The sequence below is a fragment of the Lottia gigantea genome, assembly GCF_000327385.1.
Source record: "Lottia gigantea unplaced genomic scaffold LOTGIsca_11, whole genome shotgun sequence".
NCBI classification, from domain to species: domain Eukaryota; kingdom Metazoa; phylum Mollusca; class Gastropoda; family Lottiidae; genus Lottia; species Lottia gigantea.
The window spans coordinates 4122004-4138963 of NW_008707001.1; the positions used below are offsets into that span (position 1 = coordinate 4122004).

The following is a 16960-nucleotide window of genomic DNA, read 5'->3' on the forward strand; positions in this document are numbered from 1 at the left end:
TAGTACTTCTAAAGACTATTTACATATATTCAAGACTAATATCAACCCCAAAATGGCGCATCTGTCCCTTAAATTCTATACCTATGACTTATATAGTGCTGTCCTGTCCTTGCCTCAATAAATCTATGCTATAATGTTAACATTTTGTGACGTCACTTGGTAACACCCGCTAAGATATTATAAGACATAACTAGCCGGTGGGTGGAGCTCCAAGTTAGTATTGAAAGGCTTAAATAAAATATTATTTCTATTATTGGTACATACCATCTTGGTAAACTTGTATCTGAACCATTACTTCTTCTAAGATAAATAAAAAATTTGTATAAAAAATCAGTTCAAATATAAGCTTATTTTGAGTGCTTGATCAACATCTTAACCAAAAAGTCAAAGATATTTGGATGACATGACTTACCTATCCCAAGATGAATCTGATAAACTAATGGCTGTCACGGCTAAGGTAATGATCTATTTAAAAACTTTGTAGGTATCAAAGGGGTAATAAAAGTGGCGGAACCAGCCTTCCGACACTGGGGGTATAAATAATGGGAAGACTGACTCAATGGGGGGGGGGGGGGGGGGGGACAACTGCTGAGGCTGAATTCAAATTGTGGCTACTCTGTGGTGGTGTCATAGTCGCAAGCCTCTCATAGAGCGTCTTAGACGGTTCTCTCAAGATAATTTTTAGAAGAAATGAATTGATTTTGTGCATTCTGACACATATTTTGGAGAAAAAAGGTAAACATTTAGATTTGTTGAAAATAAAGTGGGGGTACAATTGGGGGTGCGAGCCAATTTACTAAGGGGGCATTAGCCCATCTTTGTCCCCACTGGGTAATAGAAATATGTTACAATATAAACAATGATCTACCTGAAAACAACGGTTCTATCATCTAATTCACGTAGATTACCAGTACTAAATGAATGGTGTGCTATAGAATTATTCTCAAAACCATCTTTCCCCTCACTACTTCTTCTCTTAGGTTGGGGACTCGGTGTTAAATTCAACTTCTTTCTACTTGATCCAAAGTTAAAAAATCTGTAAGACAGATAATCAATATTGAAAGGGTTGAAATGATTCTAGAAATGGACAAAACCATAATTATTAGCTTGTAAATATATCTGATTGGGCTAATGAAGATGGGAATGGTTAAAGAAGCTGAAAGTAAACAGGAAAGTAAAAATTCTATGGTTTTCAGTTAATTTCTTGACCCTTATCCAATACAATGAATTCCTTGTTAGCTTCAATTATGCCATTTGATTCTTCAAGTGAGAAAGGAGTACCAAAAAATGATGCATAAAAGTGGTACAAAGGGGTCAAAAGGTAAGGAACCATCTAACTAGCCCTAATTATTATGAATACTTACTTTTTCTTTGAGAAAGGTGTAAGAGCATTAGACAGCAGTGTTTTATAATGGTCTGATCGTAAAAATCTGGGATAACTATCTTTTTTCATCAATGTATATATATGTTCTTTTGCAGCTTCAAATGTAAATCTAAAAAAGTCAGATTTAATAATATTCAAACATAACATGTCAGGGATTGTAAAGAGGTTTTCATAATTTTTATGTGAATCAGGGACAATGATTTCAATTTGCACCATTCAAATTTTCAATCAGACATCTGTGGTTTCTGCAATTCCACTAAACCTGAGTGTTTGATGACGTCACTAATTGCAAAATATGCTTTATCACATAAAGCCCTTCGGTATTACTGACGTCATAAAATTAGAATGAATACAGTATGTATGGTATTTTGCAACTTCAAATCTAAATATAGTTTAATATAACAATATTGGTAGTTCATGTTTTATGTTTTGAAGAAATTTCTGTAAGTTGATGATAAAATGAATCAATAGAAATAAAATCTAGAGAAAGAAATTGTTATTTATATAGTAGAATTAACTATAGAATTAATCAATATTGCTCAACTCATTAAAATACAACTGTTATTATAACACATATTATATATTATACATCCCTATTATTTATTAATTCATTATACTCTTCTTATTTTATTGATTATCCTCAAATATCCTTTCAAATACAGGGCGTGCTCTCCCTTAAATTTTAATTCTTAGTTTCTAATTAGTACTAAAACTATACTGTGACCAAGGCCAGTGCTTTCATTGAGACTCGTCTCAATGCACTATACCAAACTCTGTTATATTAACACTGTGTTTTTGGCAAAGGCAAGCAAACAGTACACAGTAAAAAGCGTTCAGTTATCAGAATAATACGAGTCCAATGAATTCATTTATGATATTTGTACTTAAGGCATGACAACTACAATTACTATCTTGGAGATTGTTTGTCAAGGCAGAAGCATTAAGCTTTAAGCTGTCTAAATTCTTACAATATATTCAAATTTGATCTATAATGTAATTATTAATGCAAAAGAGCTTTTAGAAAACCTGGAACCAGGAATGGCAAATGATAAAATTAAATCAAACTTTTAAGGTATATTTTGGATTCTTGATAGAACTAAATTCAAAATCAAATTTGGTAATATCTAAGAGGGTATTTGGAACACTAAAATTATCTTTAACTATGCTTTTCCGAAAATCAAACCTGATCCTACTGTATTACTGAATTTTTTTTTCTTATCAAATGATAATAATGTGGTCGTGTAATTTCTTTGGGATAAATAGACCAAAGGTTTTACCTGCTTGGTTTTGCGGATTTTCGATTTATTTGAACACTTTCCATTGTTTTGCTATCGATGTTAACTTCATGCGAGGAACCACTGGTTAAGAACTCTCTGAAAGATAAACAATGATACAATGTAGCAATTATATATTCCCAGGTATATCTATTCAATATGTGTTAATAACACTGTGTGATAAATAATGTTATTTTCACATGTTATGTAACACTAGAAGTAATGTTTACTATGTATTATCTTATTATAATAGAAAAAGTAAATTTCCATCTAGAGTAGGTATAGAACACAACGTAATTAAATTCATTATTGTGCAATGCTAGGCTTAAGGCTCAATGTGAAGAGTCCTATTTCGAAATTGGCAAAAGCTTTTTGTCCTCGTGAAGGTTCACCAATTTGTTGCAAAGGACGAAAGCTGTGGTCTTTAAGATTCTTCATATTAGACTAATATGGTATAGAAATGTACAATTCTCACTTCATTTTGTCACAAAAGTAGGGTTGAAAAAATATATACATTATATCATTTATTTCCTCTTTTAGTCAAAATCTGACTTACTCATATATTCTCTCCACTCTAGAAGGTATATCAGAGACAGGACAAAACTTTAACTGTTCACAAGCTGCCCAGAATCTTATATTCTCCTGACTGTATTCCTTCTTTAAAAAATTCTCAAATTCTTGTAAACCAATAGGATCGGATAACAACTCGTGAAAACTCACAGACCATTTCTTGATTCTTTGTTCAGTTGGGATTTCAATACTGAAATATCAAAAATAAACTTTGGTGATCTTGTTTAAAATGAAAAACTTCTGATGCTTTAACCAATATAATTGTATGAATATTTCTATATATAGGTTGATCTGTATCTGTATCTCTATTCAGAATGTAAATCAAATGTCATTCATCTACAATTGCATAAAAACAAATGGAAGTCTTGACAATATTAATATCCATGGCATTATTAACAACCATACATGCAGATATTATTGCTAAAAAAAAAAATTAGAGATTAGACTATTAGACTATTAGAAGTGGACTATTCATTATTACATTGAATGGTGTATGTATGAGCTAAGCCTCATGTATTTGAAACTCAGAACAAATAGGTTGTTTTTATTAGGACATGTTATGTAACACATATCCTTGACCTCATGATGAGACTCATCTAATCATTTTATTAACCATCTGATATAATTAATTTTCAAAAATTGGGTATTACATTTCAGAGTGATAAGTCTGGGGCTTGTTGTGAGACAGAGAGTTACTTTGAGTTAATTCTAAATAAACATTACAATAGACATTTTGCTACAAACTTTAGGCAACAGATAGTGGATAACACCTGCTACGCCCACTTGCAACATGAAATGTTTGTAAGATGACTTACAATATGCTCATAAATCTACAGATATATCTCATCTAGAAACTAACATGAAACTTTTCCACTTCAATAACAACCTTTCTTCCGATTGGAATAAACCCTACATCACAGGAATTAGGATTTATCTTAGAAAAACAGGAAATTATTGAACCAAGATTAAAAAATTCAATCAAGTGTAAAATTAGTTCTAATTAAACCAAGTATTAATTAATCCATAATCTTATTAGTTAAGTTAATTATTGATTTTTTTTTTACTTCAAATGCTATGTACCAGCTGGTAGCTAGATAGAATGTTGTCAAAAGGTTATGAATTCTGTATAATATTTTAATTCCAAACCTAAAACCTTTTCTACAGCTTCAGAGATAGAGATAATACCTGCATATTTTTTAGAGTATATCATGTACTATATTATTCACTCAGTGATCAAAGGGTTAAAAGCAGTAATAATTTCAATTTAATATATATTTCCAATTCCACTAAAACTGAACATTTTGAAATTTCGCTATCACAACAGCTGCTAATAGTGATATGAAATACTTAGATTTAGTGGAATAAGAAAACCCACAGACGTCTGACTGAAAATTGGAAATCAATGCAACCAATGCCCATGAAAAAAAAATCTTTATACTCCCTTTAAAATATAGAAGTTTTCAACATACAACTTTTTACCGAGGGTACTATCTATTTTAATCATTTTCTAAATCAAATAAACTATCCAATAATTGTAGAGTTAACAACCTCTGACATTATGTCCTATGTATGTCCTGCACTAAACCATTTCCTGCTATATTTGGTGAATCAACAAGGAAGATTTGAACAATAAAATGTGTAAGTAGAATGCAGCCATGAATAATGAGCAATGAATTTAATTCTATATGAAAATATGTGTCAATATAAACTTCAACATCAAACCAAATAATCCATTAATGAAGGCTTTGTTATTCAAAATTAACTATGCCAAGCACAAAGATATATGCCAACAGAAGTAAATGAAATGGATTTAGGACCAACACTGGCTGATTTGTCGACTCTGATATTATCAGCATAAAAAATTTGTTGTCAATTAACCAACCTTTTACAAATAAAATAAATTACTAATACGAAAAGAAACGTATTTAATTAGTAGTTTATCTTTTTCTTATCTAGGTATATCAAATCTTTTTGATATATCAAACTATATTGTCACAGGCATTACCTATAGATTTTCCAGTGTAAAAGAGTCCGGTATTTTAATATTAATGAATAATAGATGTACTGTGAATGTTATGGTATCTGATCAATCTATATAAAGAGGATGACAGAGATTGTTAATCAAGACGACATTTACAAGACATTTTACACTAGAAATTAAATGAAGTTTTACATCCTGCTTTTCTGCACCTGATTGGGTTAGCCATGCAGTGTGCAGTGAGATAATGTCCAACTTGTCAGAAGACCTTTAATGTAAACAGCCTGTAATACACACAGCCTTGGTTAAGTGTTCCATCTGAACTTTAGTGTACACTCCCTGTGGTACATGCGACCTCAGTTTATTGTCCCAACCAAACCAATAAACCCTTTTTCCAACTCAGTCCGTAATTATGCAAATGTGCAATACCTCTTGGGCTACAGTTCCTGGATGTTGATGCTTATAAATTGATGACAATGTTTCAGCATACTTTCTCTAACTGCACTCAGAACATCAGAGATAAAAACCCCAAAAACTCAGAATTTCACTTTGCTTGATTCTCAGAAACATAAACCAGTATCATTTTACACTTTGACTAACTTATTTCAAATATCAATATTTCTATACCGTTCTGATGAGTTTCATTATCATCTAAAATTATATTATCAAAATATATCAATTCGGGTTTGCAATTGTAATCTGTGCACTCATGTCAGTGGTCTACAGCAGTCCTTAGACAAATTGAGAGTGATCGTGGAATATCTGGCATATTCCATAGCAAGACATCTTGTATTTGTAAAAGGTATCTAATCATATGAATCATTAATCACTGCAGGATGATGAGCAACAGTTTCACAATATATCATCAATCCAGTTTCTATTTAAATTAATTTTCAAAAAAAAGTCTGTTCAAATGTCAAAGAAATTACTTTTAAAATAATTCATTGTGACATTAGTTTACTAAGTGTTTGATGAATTCACTAATTGCAATGGCCTCATGTGATATGTGAAGTATATTTTGCAATTAGTGACATCATTAAACAATTTTTGTGGAATTTCGAAGAACCACAGATGTCTGATTGAAAATTGGAATGATGCAAATTGATGCCATCAGTGTCCCTGATACACATAAACAATTTAGTACATCCATGCGGAAGCAACTTCTCAAGAGCTTTCGCAATGAAGATGTCAACTTCAACATAATGATAAATGACAAGTTTTCCAATGTCAACTCCTCAAAAAATATACAAAATGCTTGAAACTTTACCCAGTACAAGAATTCCATTCCAGAATCTTTGAATGAGTACCAGGCTATTTTATAGATTTTATTTGCATTATTCCAAATCTTTATCCGTCTGAATTTTCAGTACACATACAAATGCTACAAAAGACTCTTTTGAATTTGAATCCCTTTAACAATTACAACAACAGTGACTGCTCTACAGCCACATCTTTTTGTGATTCAAACTCAGAGTTCAAAGGATTAAAATAAAGATATTTTGACCAGTTAAGAAGTCATGATCAAGTCATGATCAAGTCATGATCAAGTCAACAAAACAAACATAATGAAGAATAAACTTTACCCAGAGCAGCAAACTGGCATCATATTGTGTTCTTTGACCATCTTTAATATCAATCAGCCAATATATTAAATCTAACTTCATTGATTCTTATATCATTCTTATTATACCTCTACTTTCACTTTATTATTTCAATACATATAACACAAACTTCAAAGTCTAAATTCACACGGTAAATATCCTCATAAACCACGATGTCTAGATACAATGACGTCTTTTAACATGTTTGATTAGCAAGCAGGTTTATTTGAAGTGCCAGCTATCAATAACTTTCTCCAATATACATGAATTGACTTCCGGCGAAAACCATTCTCTCCAAATATTGGTCTTTTAACACGATCAACAATCTACACAGAGAACGACAAATACTTGAAATTATGAGTGATGGAAGATTATAGATTTTTGATCAGATTTCCTGTTATAACATCCACTTCATCATGTAACATTCCAGAAAATCAAATAAAATTTTCATATAATTACACAAATATACACTTATTAACGATACCAGCCAATGATATAACTCATATATATTGATCACAGTCAAGAAATATGTCAGTTTTATCTCCAACTTTTAGTGATTGATTCTTTCCTAATTTACCAATAAACTCATTTTTTAAAATTTTAAACCAAATTAATTCAAATTTTGACCTACTTAAACACAGTAAAAATATTTATTCTATATATCTAAATAGATATACTTGCATGGAAAACAATTATTCCAAACTAATTATAAATGGAATGTTAAGAATACTTTTAGTAATCAAGTTCAAACCACAAATTCAAAAGCCACAAATGTCTAGGTGCATCCAATATCTATTCTGAATCATTCAAGATGGAATACGATGCCAGTTGTTGATGAGAATGATTAGTTCTTCACAATAATAAAAGTTTACATTTTCAATATGCATGCCTGACGTGATAACAATCAAAGAATGTAAGGATGAGTCAACTGTTATTTTCATTGCACATAATAATTTTAAAGCACTTTGAAATAAACTTGTTGATTCCTAGGTGTTTTAGGAGAATAACATCATCATTTCATTTAATACAAATAAGATATATTGAACCTTGAATACAAGTACAGAAAATATATGAAAAATCGATTCCAATTTAATTTATCAAAAGAAGTTCATATAGGTCTGAAGAGAACCAGATCAAGTCATTTCTGAATAGATTACACTCAGGAAAATGAAACTGGCTTAATCTTTAAAGGAATATAGACTTCTAATTAACTGATGTACATCCAGATAGCCTTTTAGGTCCCTAATAGCATAACAATAATAACAGAGAAAATGAACATAACTTAATATAAAGGATAACAGACCAGAAATTCCAACATTCAGCAAAACTTTATCACAAATACCATTATAAATACTATAATTTCATAAATGGAACAATGAAAATTAATTTTTGACATTTTTTTTGGAAATCCTGCAAATTAATCTCGACTACAAATATCAACAATTAATAAATGAAGCAATAAATATAAATTTTTGACATTTTTGTTCAGAAAACCCCCTCAGATCAATATGATGTTAAAATGGAAAATAAAAGGGTTACATCCCTTGAATTCTGTGACCAACATTAGCTAATATGATATAAGTAAGTACTGATTCTATATGGATTCCAAATTTGGTATTAATTATAGTGAAGAAAAGATATTGATGCCAAAAGTCAATTGAGTTAATGAAATGTCGTGGCATACTGATTGGTATATACGGTAATTAAAGCCATCTGGTGGATGCTGGCTGAATGTCAACATCAATTCCTACTAATGAACCTTATATAATTAATAACTTAATTATCAGTATATATGTAATATAGTTCCTCTATTGTACCATCCAACTACTAACTACCATGACTACCAACAACTACCTAGTTTGCGATATCAGCATCCGCTGGAAGCGAATGTTAACTTGTCATCTACCTACATACCTCTATTGTACCATTCCAAATACCTACTTGGAACATGAATAGTTGATGTTTGCCCAGATATATAATTTTCTCAGGGTTACAGGAGGAGGCACTGACCCCCACCACACCATGATCCACCCCCAAAACATATTCAAATGCAATCTACTTTTCCATCAACCATGACTCTCAAATCAGACCATGTTTACTCTTTTCGAAACACCTGACACTACTATACAACTTTACTTCTGATTTTGTCATACTTTGGATGAGATTTTGATTTACTAAATTGTCTTGCTTGTACGAACTTATATTCAATAACAGTTCTGTGGGCATATAAAATTGGCAAGCATTAATGTCAATATATTGTATTTGGAATATACATATAATTCATTATTATGAAACTATTACGCCTTTTAATAACTATTTAATTTCTATTGACAATCAAGTTATCTGCACTTAGAATCATTACAATATTGGTATTTCAATCATTATGTTAAATTCTTTTAATTGGTATTCACATTCCAATGTTTTAACATGCCTGAAAGCAACTCTGATGGCAAACAATTGTTCTATATTCAATATTCATTTTATTAAAGTATCAAATATAAGCTATGTGGACTCTCCAAAAGGGATGCAAGTTTCAAAGTGGCATCAAGCTCTAGTAAAATTATTACTGTCCCACCTAGAACACCTATCTATATCCTTTTATGGAGAAAATCTACATGACTAATGCTGTGGTAATTTTCTAATTTATTACAGCATTCACATTATTGCCAATTTCAAGTCTTGTGAAATAGCTAATTGATTTGGTATTATAAGAATACAAAAGATACTATTATACTGGTGTATTGGTATATTTTAGTTTAGTGTATTTTCAAACAACAAAAATATAACCTAGACTTGTTTTTCATGTCAAAATATTTTTAAACAGAGTAAAATTTAAATTGTTGAGATATATACTGGATGGTTGTTCTACTACGTGTTTTAAATGCTACAATTTTTCAAGCTTTCAGGGAAAAGATATCAGATAATAATAAAGCATTAAAGGGTCACCTGTTCTACATGTGCAAGGAAAGTCTGGCCATGTATTCTCGAAACAATCTTAGCGCTAGGATGTCCTAGAATCAATATTAGAAGATAAGAACCTAGGACAGAGAGTAGCACATCCAAGCGCTAAAATCGTTTTGAGAATAAGCACGCAGGAGAAATATACCATAAGATTCTATTTATTTATTTTTAAGTTATCAGACAGAATTTATTATGTAATGTAAAAAGACAAGATGACTTTTTTTTTTCTCACGAATTACTCATTAAGGTACATACATTCATACATTTTACAATATTCAGATACTAACACTTGCAACTAAAGGGAAATAACCATGATAGGATCTATTCTTACCAGTTATTGTTATAGAAAGCTACAGAATGAATATAGAGGTAGCTTCTAGACTGGGAGCTGACCTAAGCCGAGATAGGACTGAAAGGTTTTATAAATCATATATGGAATTAATGAATAAATATTTAAGTTAACAAAATAAACTTACGTATCACTGTTCATATCAAAATATGTCGTATCTTCAGTTATCCATGGATTAGAGGGCTGTACTCCAGCAATAAAAGGATCGTTGTCTTCAAATTGTTCCAATCGACTTAAATAACTGAAAGAAATTTAGAAGTTTATTCACCTTACTAATATCAAAATTTAAAAAAAGCAATAAAGAAATTGCCCTTTTTAAAATTGTTGCTAGTATTTCATCCGATTTTTAATAAAAACGAAAAAAAATTGGACAGCATAAAAGGATGTCATTGATCATAAATGGAATAATGGATAAACATATACTTTATCTATAATATAAGTCTCATCCTACACTACTAAACCAAATTTGTGGATAAATTTTGGAAAGTAGAGATGAGGGCTCAGAGAATTTTCAAACCCTGAAAACTTAAAAAAAAGTCATAAAAATATCTTTGACTTACCTTTCTATGGCAGTGGAAGTTTTCATACGACATCGGTTAATAGCATTCCGCCAATGGATAACCTGCATCAAATTAAAGAAAAATAATTTTTAACCATGAGAACTAATTAGAGAGGTCAAGTAGAAAAGCCTAACTGATTTTTAATTAAGATCGACCTAGTGATGCTATGTATAGATAAAACAGGGATATTTCAGGTTTAGAATTTAACCAAAGAGTTATCTACCATGGAATACACATTTTCAAATTACGACAAAGTCAAAGCCAAAGTTTGGGACTTTCTATCAGTCATGGCTGGCAAATACAATCAAGCTTATTTAAGGCAAACATTAATCTGAGGCCTTATTTTTGAAAGCTTAAATTAATATGATTTAAGAGTTCCAGTAACCTGATTACTGTATTTCTTCAAATCTGGTTATTTAATTTAAGATTTGGAGAATAAGGCCCCTGATGGCTAATAAAACTTATTTCTAAGTCAATTTTTTTGATTGATCAGATAATAGAAACTCTTGAGTTAAGTTTTTAATAATAAGATCTCTGGACTACAAGGAATTTCAATACCTCTTTTTGCAATAGATCTCGATTCTTTCTTTTTCTTGCAGCCATTTGACTGGGTTGAAAATTTCTCTTGGGTCCATCTTCCACATATTTTGTTTGACCAGGCTAAAAATATATATACAGATGAAAGAGTTATTTCACTTCTTATGTAAGAATAACTTATCAGATCATTAAAAATTTAGGCGTTATACTTTTATGCTATTTGGAACTTGAGTATGTATGGCTTTGTACATCTCATAGACAACCGATAATATAAGAATGGACAGGCACTTAAAATATACAGATGATAGAGTTGTTTCCCTTCTAATGTAAGAATAAGATATTGGATTATGAAGAATTATGAATCAATAGCAGGAGACTAATTTGGCACCTGAATATTTTGGTCCTTTACTTTTGGACTTGAAGGCGTTTGAGTATAACTGGCTCTGCTCCAGATAATCTAAAAATGGACACCTTAGCACTTTGCAGAGTTCTTCAATTTTAAGATATGTTGAGAGGTTTTCAAACAATATCAAGTGGGTAAATCTACAATTTTATTTTGCACCATTCTAAACCTTACCATAATGTAAAACACTTTACGATTAGCAAAAGTATTAGGGCCATATGCAGCGCTTGTACTGTACTTAAACTTTGACTAAAGTTAGACTTAAGTCGAACTTTAGGTATGCACCGATCGATCTTTACGAAAGTCGTGCTTAAATTTGACTATCAAATGTAAAAAATGAAAGCCTTAATCCTAACTTTGTAAAGTTCGACTTTAGCCACAGTTCAACTTTAGTCAAGGTAAGAGCGCTGCATACGGCCCTGAGTATGGGGTTTAAACTTACAGGTGGTCTATGAACTTTCCAAAAAGCTCGTTCCTGACTGTCTAATATAGCTTTATCAGTTCTACGCCTCTCCTTGGCCAGCGAGACTTGCTCTTGAGCCTGATCACATATAAACTTCCATTTATCACATAACATCTTCTGTAACTTGGTTAAAGCAGTCTGTAATCATATGATAAATTATGTTTAAAGAGTATTTGTTTTGGTGTTATCAGGTCTTTTAGATGTTAAGGGAAGGGAGCACTTAGTTGCACAGGATCAAAGTATTTTGGGCATTAACATTTGAACACTGAGTTAAAATGAAATAAATTGATTGTTACGTCCTACTACTCTTTATGGGCTACTGAAGACAGACAATACTATGTAATGCACAATGAGGAAAATTTTGCCAACACAGCAGTTTCAATTTCAAACTGTCAAGGGATCTTTAACGTGTACTGCCTGTAGTCGCATCTGAACGACTACACTTTTTCCATGGCAGTCCCTTAAGCCTGATTCACCTACGGGGGGAAACAAGGTTAGGAAAATTGACATATGCTGGGATAAAACCCTGAACCTTAAGCCAATCTTACTCCCCTAAAATTGTTGAATGTTCTAGCCTATATCATGTTTATAATTATGTCTCAGTATGGAGAAATTTTACTGAATATTAAAAACTATTACATCACAATTCATCAGATGAATGAACAAACTAGTAGATTAATATTATATATTGTAACATCTGTTACTCATAACATTCATGTATATTAAATATATTATACACCAATGATTTTTATTGATTCATAATTCTAATTAATAACATGAAATAAAATATTCAGTACAATTCTTTAACTTATTATAGTTTCAAAATGACAGAGTAACAGCCTTATCCCAAAATCAATTGCATTTCTGAATTAAAATGTAGCCTATAGATAAACAGCCGGCTTAATCCCAATCTTTTACCTGTTCATAATCTTCTAAACCATGTTTCTGTTTATTTCGCATAGATCTTTTGGCTAAATGGATTGCTGTAAACAAGTAAATAAAAAAAATACTTTCAATGTAGGAATATCTAAAATCAACTGAGTAGCTTCTGGCATCAAAATGAAATGAAATGAATGGAGTTTTACGTCCTACTTTTCTGCACCATATGGGCTAATGAAGACGGGCAACGCCATGCAGGGTGCAATGAGGGAAATTTTTCCAGGACAGCAGCATTAGCCTGCTCTTTTTCGATTTCCAATTGTCAAGGGATCTTTAATGTGCACAGCCTGTAGCAAGTTTATTGTTCCATCTACTAGATGCTTTTTCCATTCTGGCATCATAATGGTTCACTAACACAAGACAATATTATGGAATAAACACACTTCTTTAACATGAAATCAAGAGTGTTAGGAAGTGTGCTTATCCATAATATTGTCTTGTGATTATCCTCACTTCTGAATATCATTAAAGTCTAATATCATAATGGTTATGAAAGAAAAATTGCTGCCATGATTTGGGCACTAAATCTATGAATTCAATGAAGTCATTATACATCAAAATTCAGGTCTATCAATGTATTAAAGGGTTCAGAGAAGGATTATTTAAAGAGGTTTTGTATGGAATTTGAAAAAATTTCATCCTCATAAGATATTAATGTATTCCTTGAACATTTTACTTCTTTCAATGACTACACCAGGGCTGTCCATTCGGCCATATTTTCCAGAAGAGTCTCAAGAATTAAAGTAAGCACACAATGTATTAATACTAGAAAGAAATTGAATGGTAGCTCACCATAAGCAACATTATTAGGTTCCACAGCTTGTGATGGCCAATAATATGGACACTGAAAAAAACACATCAATAAGACAATATAAGCTTATACTAATTAGAAACAAAATTAAAGGAAGTTTTCCATCTGCTTTTTCTACACTTGATAGGGTTAATGAAGCAGAAAATGCCAAGCAGTATGAAATGAGGGAAAGTTTTCCATGACAACAGCATCAGCCCAAACTCTTTTGATTTTCAACTGTCGAAGGATCTTTAACATGCTCATCGTGAAGCACACAAGGCCTCCATAGATTGTTTCATCTAAACTTTAGGCTTTATCCATGTCAGACCTGCTTCATCAATAGGGGAAACAGAGTTGAAAAATCAGGTAAGGGAACATTGTGGTTCCTTCAGAGCAAAGCTTACCTGGAATCTGTATAATGATGTATCTTCTTTAACAACAATAACTTTACTTTCATAAACAGGGAAAAAATATCCAAATTTACATAATAAATTAGCGATATGTGCGGCTTCGTTTGAGTCATTTTCGTCTATATTTAATCTCTTTTTCAGCCAGTTAACCACATCAAAACCTGTAAAAACATAACAATTTTATCAGTTGAATTCATCAATTGGTTAGCTTGATATCATTTGCATACCTTACTACAATTTACATTGCATGTTTTTATATGCACCTTGGGATAAATTATCTTGTTCAGTCACGTTTTTATACCCATACTGTGATATATTACAGATAAATATTGTAATATCAAACAATACCTCCCAGCCATAAGTTTAAGTTAAATTGGTAATGGAGACATAAAATTCCAATATTAAACAAGGACAAGGAGTAGGGTAAACTAAAAAGAACTAACTTGTAAATACTAATGGTGTAAAGATAAAGAACTAACCTCTAAATACTGATGGTATAAAGATAAAGAACTAACCTGTAAATACTGATGGTGTAAAGATAAAGAACTAACCTCTAAATACTGATGGTATAAAGATAAAGAACTAACCTGTAAATACTGATGGCGTAAAGATAAAGAACTTACCTGTAAATACTGATGGTGTAAAGATAAAGAACTTACCTGTAAATACTGATGGTGTAAAGATAAAGAACTAACCTGTAAATACTGATGGTGTAAAGATAAAGAACTTACCTGTAAATACTGATGGTGTAAATATAAAGAACTAACCTGTAAATACTGATGGTGTAAATATAAAGAACTAACCTGTAATTACTGATGGTGTAAAGATAAAGAACTTACCTGTAAATACTGATGGTGTAAATATAAAGAACTAACCTGTAAATACTGATGGTGTAAATATAAAGAACTAACCTGTAATTACTGATGGTGTAAAGATAAAGTACTTACCTGTAAATACTGATGGTGTAAAGATAAAGAACTAACCTGTAAATACTGATGGTGTAAATATAAAGAACTAACCTGTAAATACTGATGGTGTAAATATAAAGAACTTACCTGTAATTACTGATGGTGTAAAGATAAAGTACTTACCTGTAATTACTGATGGTGTAAAGATAAAGAACTTACCTGTAAATACTGATGGTGTAAAGATAAAGAACTTACCTGTAAATACTGATGGTGTAAATATAAAGAACTAACCTGTAATTACTGATGGTGTAAAGATAAAGTACTTACCTGTAAATACTGATGGTATTGTAGATAAAAATGTTTTCTGACATTTGATAGGAACACCAGTTGTTGCGTTCTGCATTTCTTGAATTAGAGCATCCATCTGAAAATATACAATAATAATCATTAGCTGTGTGTTAATTTGAATTGAAACATTTTTTTTGTGTCCCACTCTTCTGCACCAAATTGGATTTTCCATGTAGTCACATCAAATCTGCATCACTGACATGGGCAAACCTTATTGAAATGTCCAAAGGTATATCTCGACCAATGCCAAACCCTGGACCCTCAAGTTAGCAAGCAATCGTCAAACTCACTGAGTCTGTTGTTTCTAATGAGGAAATAAAAGTGCTGGTATAAAGGTAAAACATCAGTAAATATATATATATATATATATATATGGCCAAACGATGTAAATATATGCTTGGTAATAGGCATAAATTTGAATACATTAAAGAAAAAATCCATATTACTATGATAACAATTTGTAATGCTCATTAACATATTTATTGGTTACTATTTTTTACAGATATTCTTCTGTGGTTACAGCACATTTTGAGAAAATAATAACTGTTTAATAACATGCAATTCATATTTTGACATTTGGAAGGTGTGGTGCAATTCTAAACACCTAACACCTTTTCATAATGAAATATTATCTATGAGTGATATACTTCCTTGTTTAAATTTCATTTGCTGCATCAAAGTATTGCCAATATGTTGTTTCGGATTTTTGGTTTCCGGTTTCCGGTTTCGGGTTTGTGGTGCGGATCGTTAGAACTTGTTTTTTTTTATTCTTAACAAATTACAAAGTTTTGGCTCTTTGTTAACTGAGAAAGGTGAATAAAGTACAATTTTCAGGAATAAAACAGTATTTTTTTTTCGTTATTAAGATAAGAATTGATCTTATTGTAGCAATTTAATCAGTTTTAAGATAAACTGATAAAGAAGTTACAGACTAATAATAATTATTTAGTAGAAAGACAATTTCACTCAATTATTGATAAAGATCAATTCAAAGTAAATAATCAATTCTAAAACAGGAATTTTATGGATGAGATAGTTTGTTTCATTAAGAAAAGACAAAACAAAGAGTTAATATAAATCCAGGAAGTCAATTTTGGTTTGAAACTGTTTATTGTCTATAACTTTGAATAAACTTGTTTTAAAGAGGTTGTAAAGAGGTTTTATAAAAAAATTAATGTGTATCGAGAACACTGATAGCATCAATTTGCTTTATTCCAATTTTTAATCAGACATCAGTGGTTCCTGCAATTCTACTAAAACAAAAAAAGTATTTGATGAAATCACTAAACGTGAAAGGCTTTATAATATGATACAAGCAATTTTCATGATTAGTGACATCATGAGACAATTAGTTTTAGTGAAATTGCAGGAACGACAGACATCTGACTCCAAATTGGAATGGTGCAAATTGTTGCTATCAGTGTCCCAGATAAGCATAAAAATTCTAGAAAACCCCTTTAATGGACGATTGTCTAGAAATTTAAA

The 16960-nt window shown here is 31.1% G+C and overlaps 1 protein-coding gene across 1 annotated transcript; it reads right to left on the minus strand.

Moving 5' to 3' along the window:
- Positions 1-1360: 1360 nt before the first annotated feature.
- LOTGIDRAFT_110451 (hypothetical protein) lies at positions 1361-15575 on the minus strand (the record flags this gene model as incomplete). The annotated part of the gene is made up of 11 exons (XM_009047274.1): positions 1361-1493; positions 2662-2757; positions 3215-3418; positions 10245-10358; positions 10678-10739; positions 11236-11337; positions 12060-12218; positions 12999-13063; positions 13812-13863; positions 14214-14380; positions 15455-15575. The coding sequence occupies 11 exons, from the start codon at positions 15573-15575 to the stop codon at positions 1361-1363; spliced, it is 1275 nt and encodes a 424-aa protein (XP_009045522.1).
- Positions 15576-16960: the final 1385 nt, after the last annotated feature.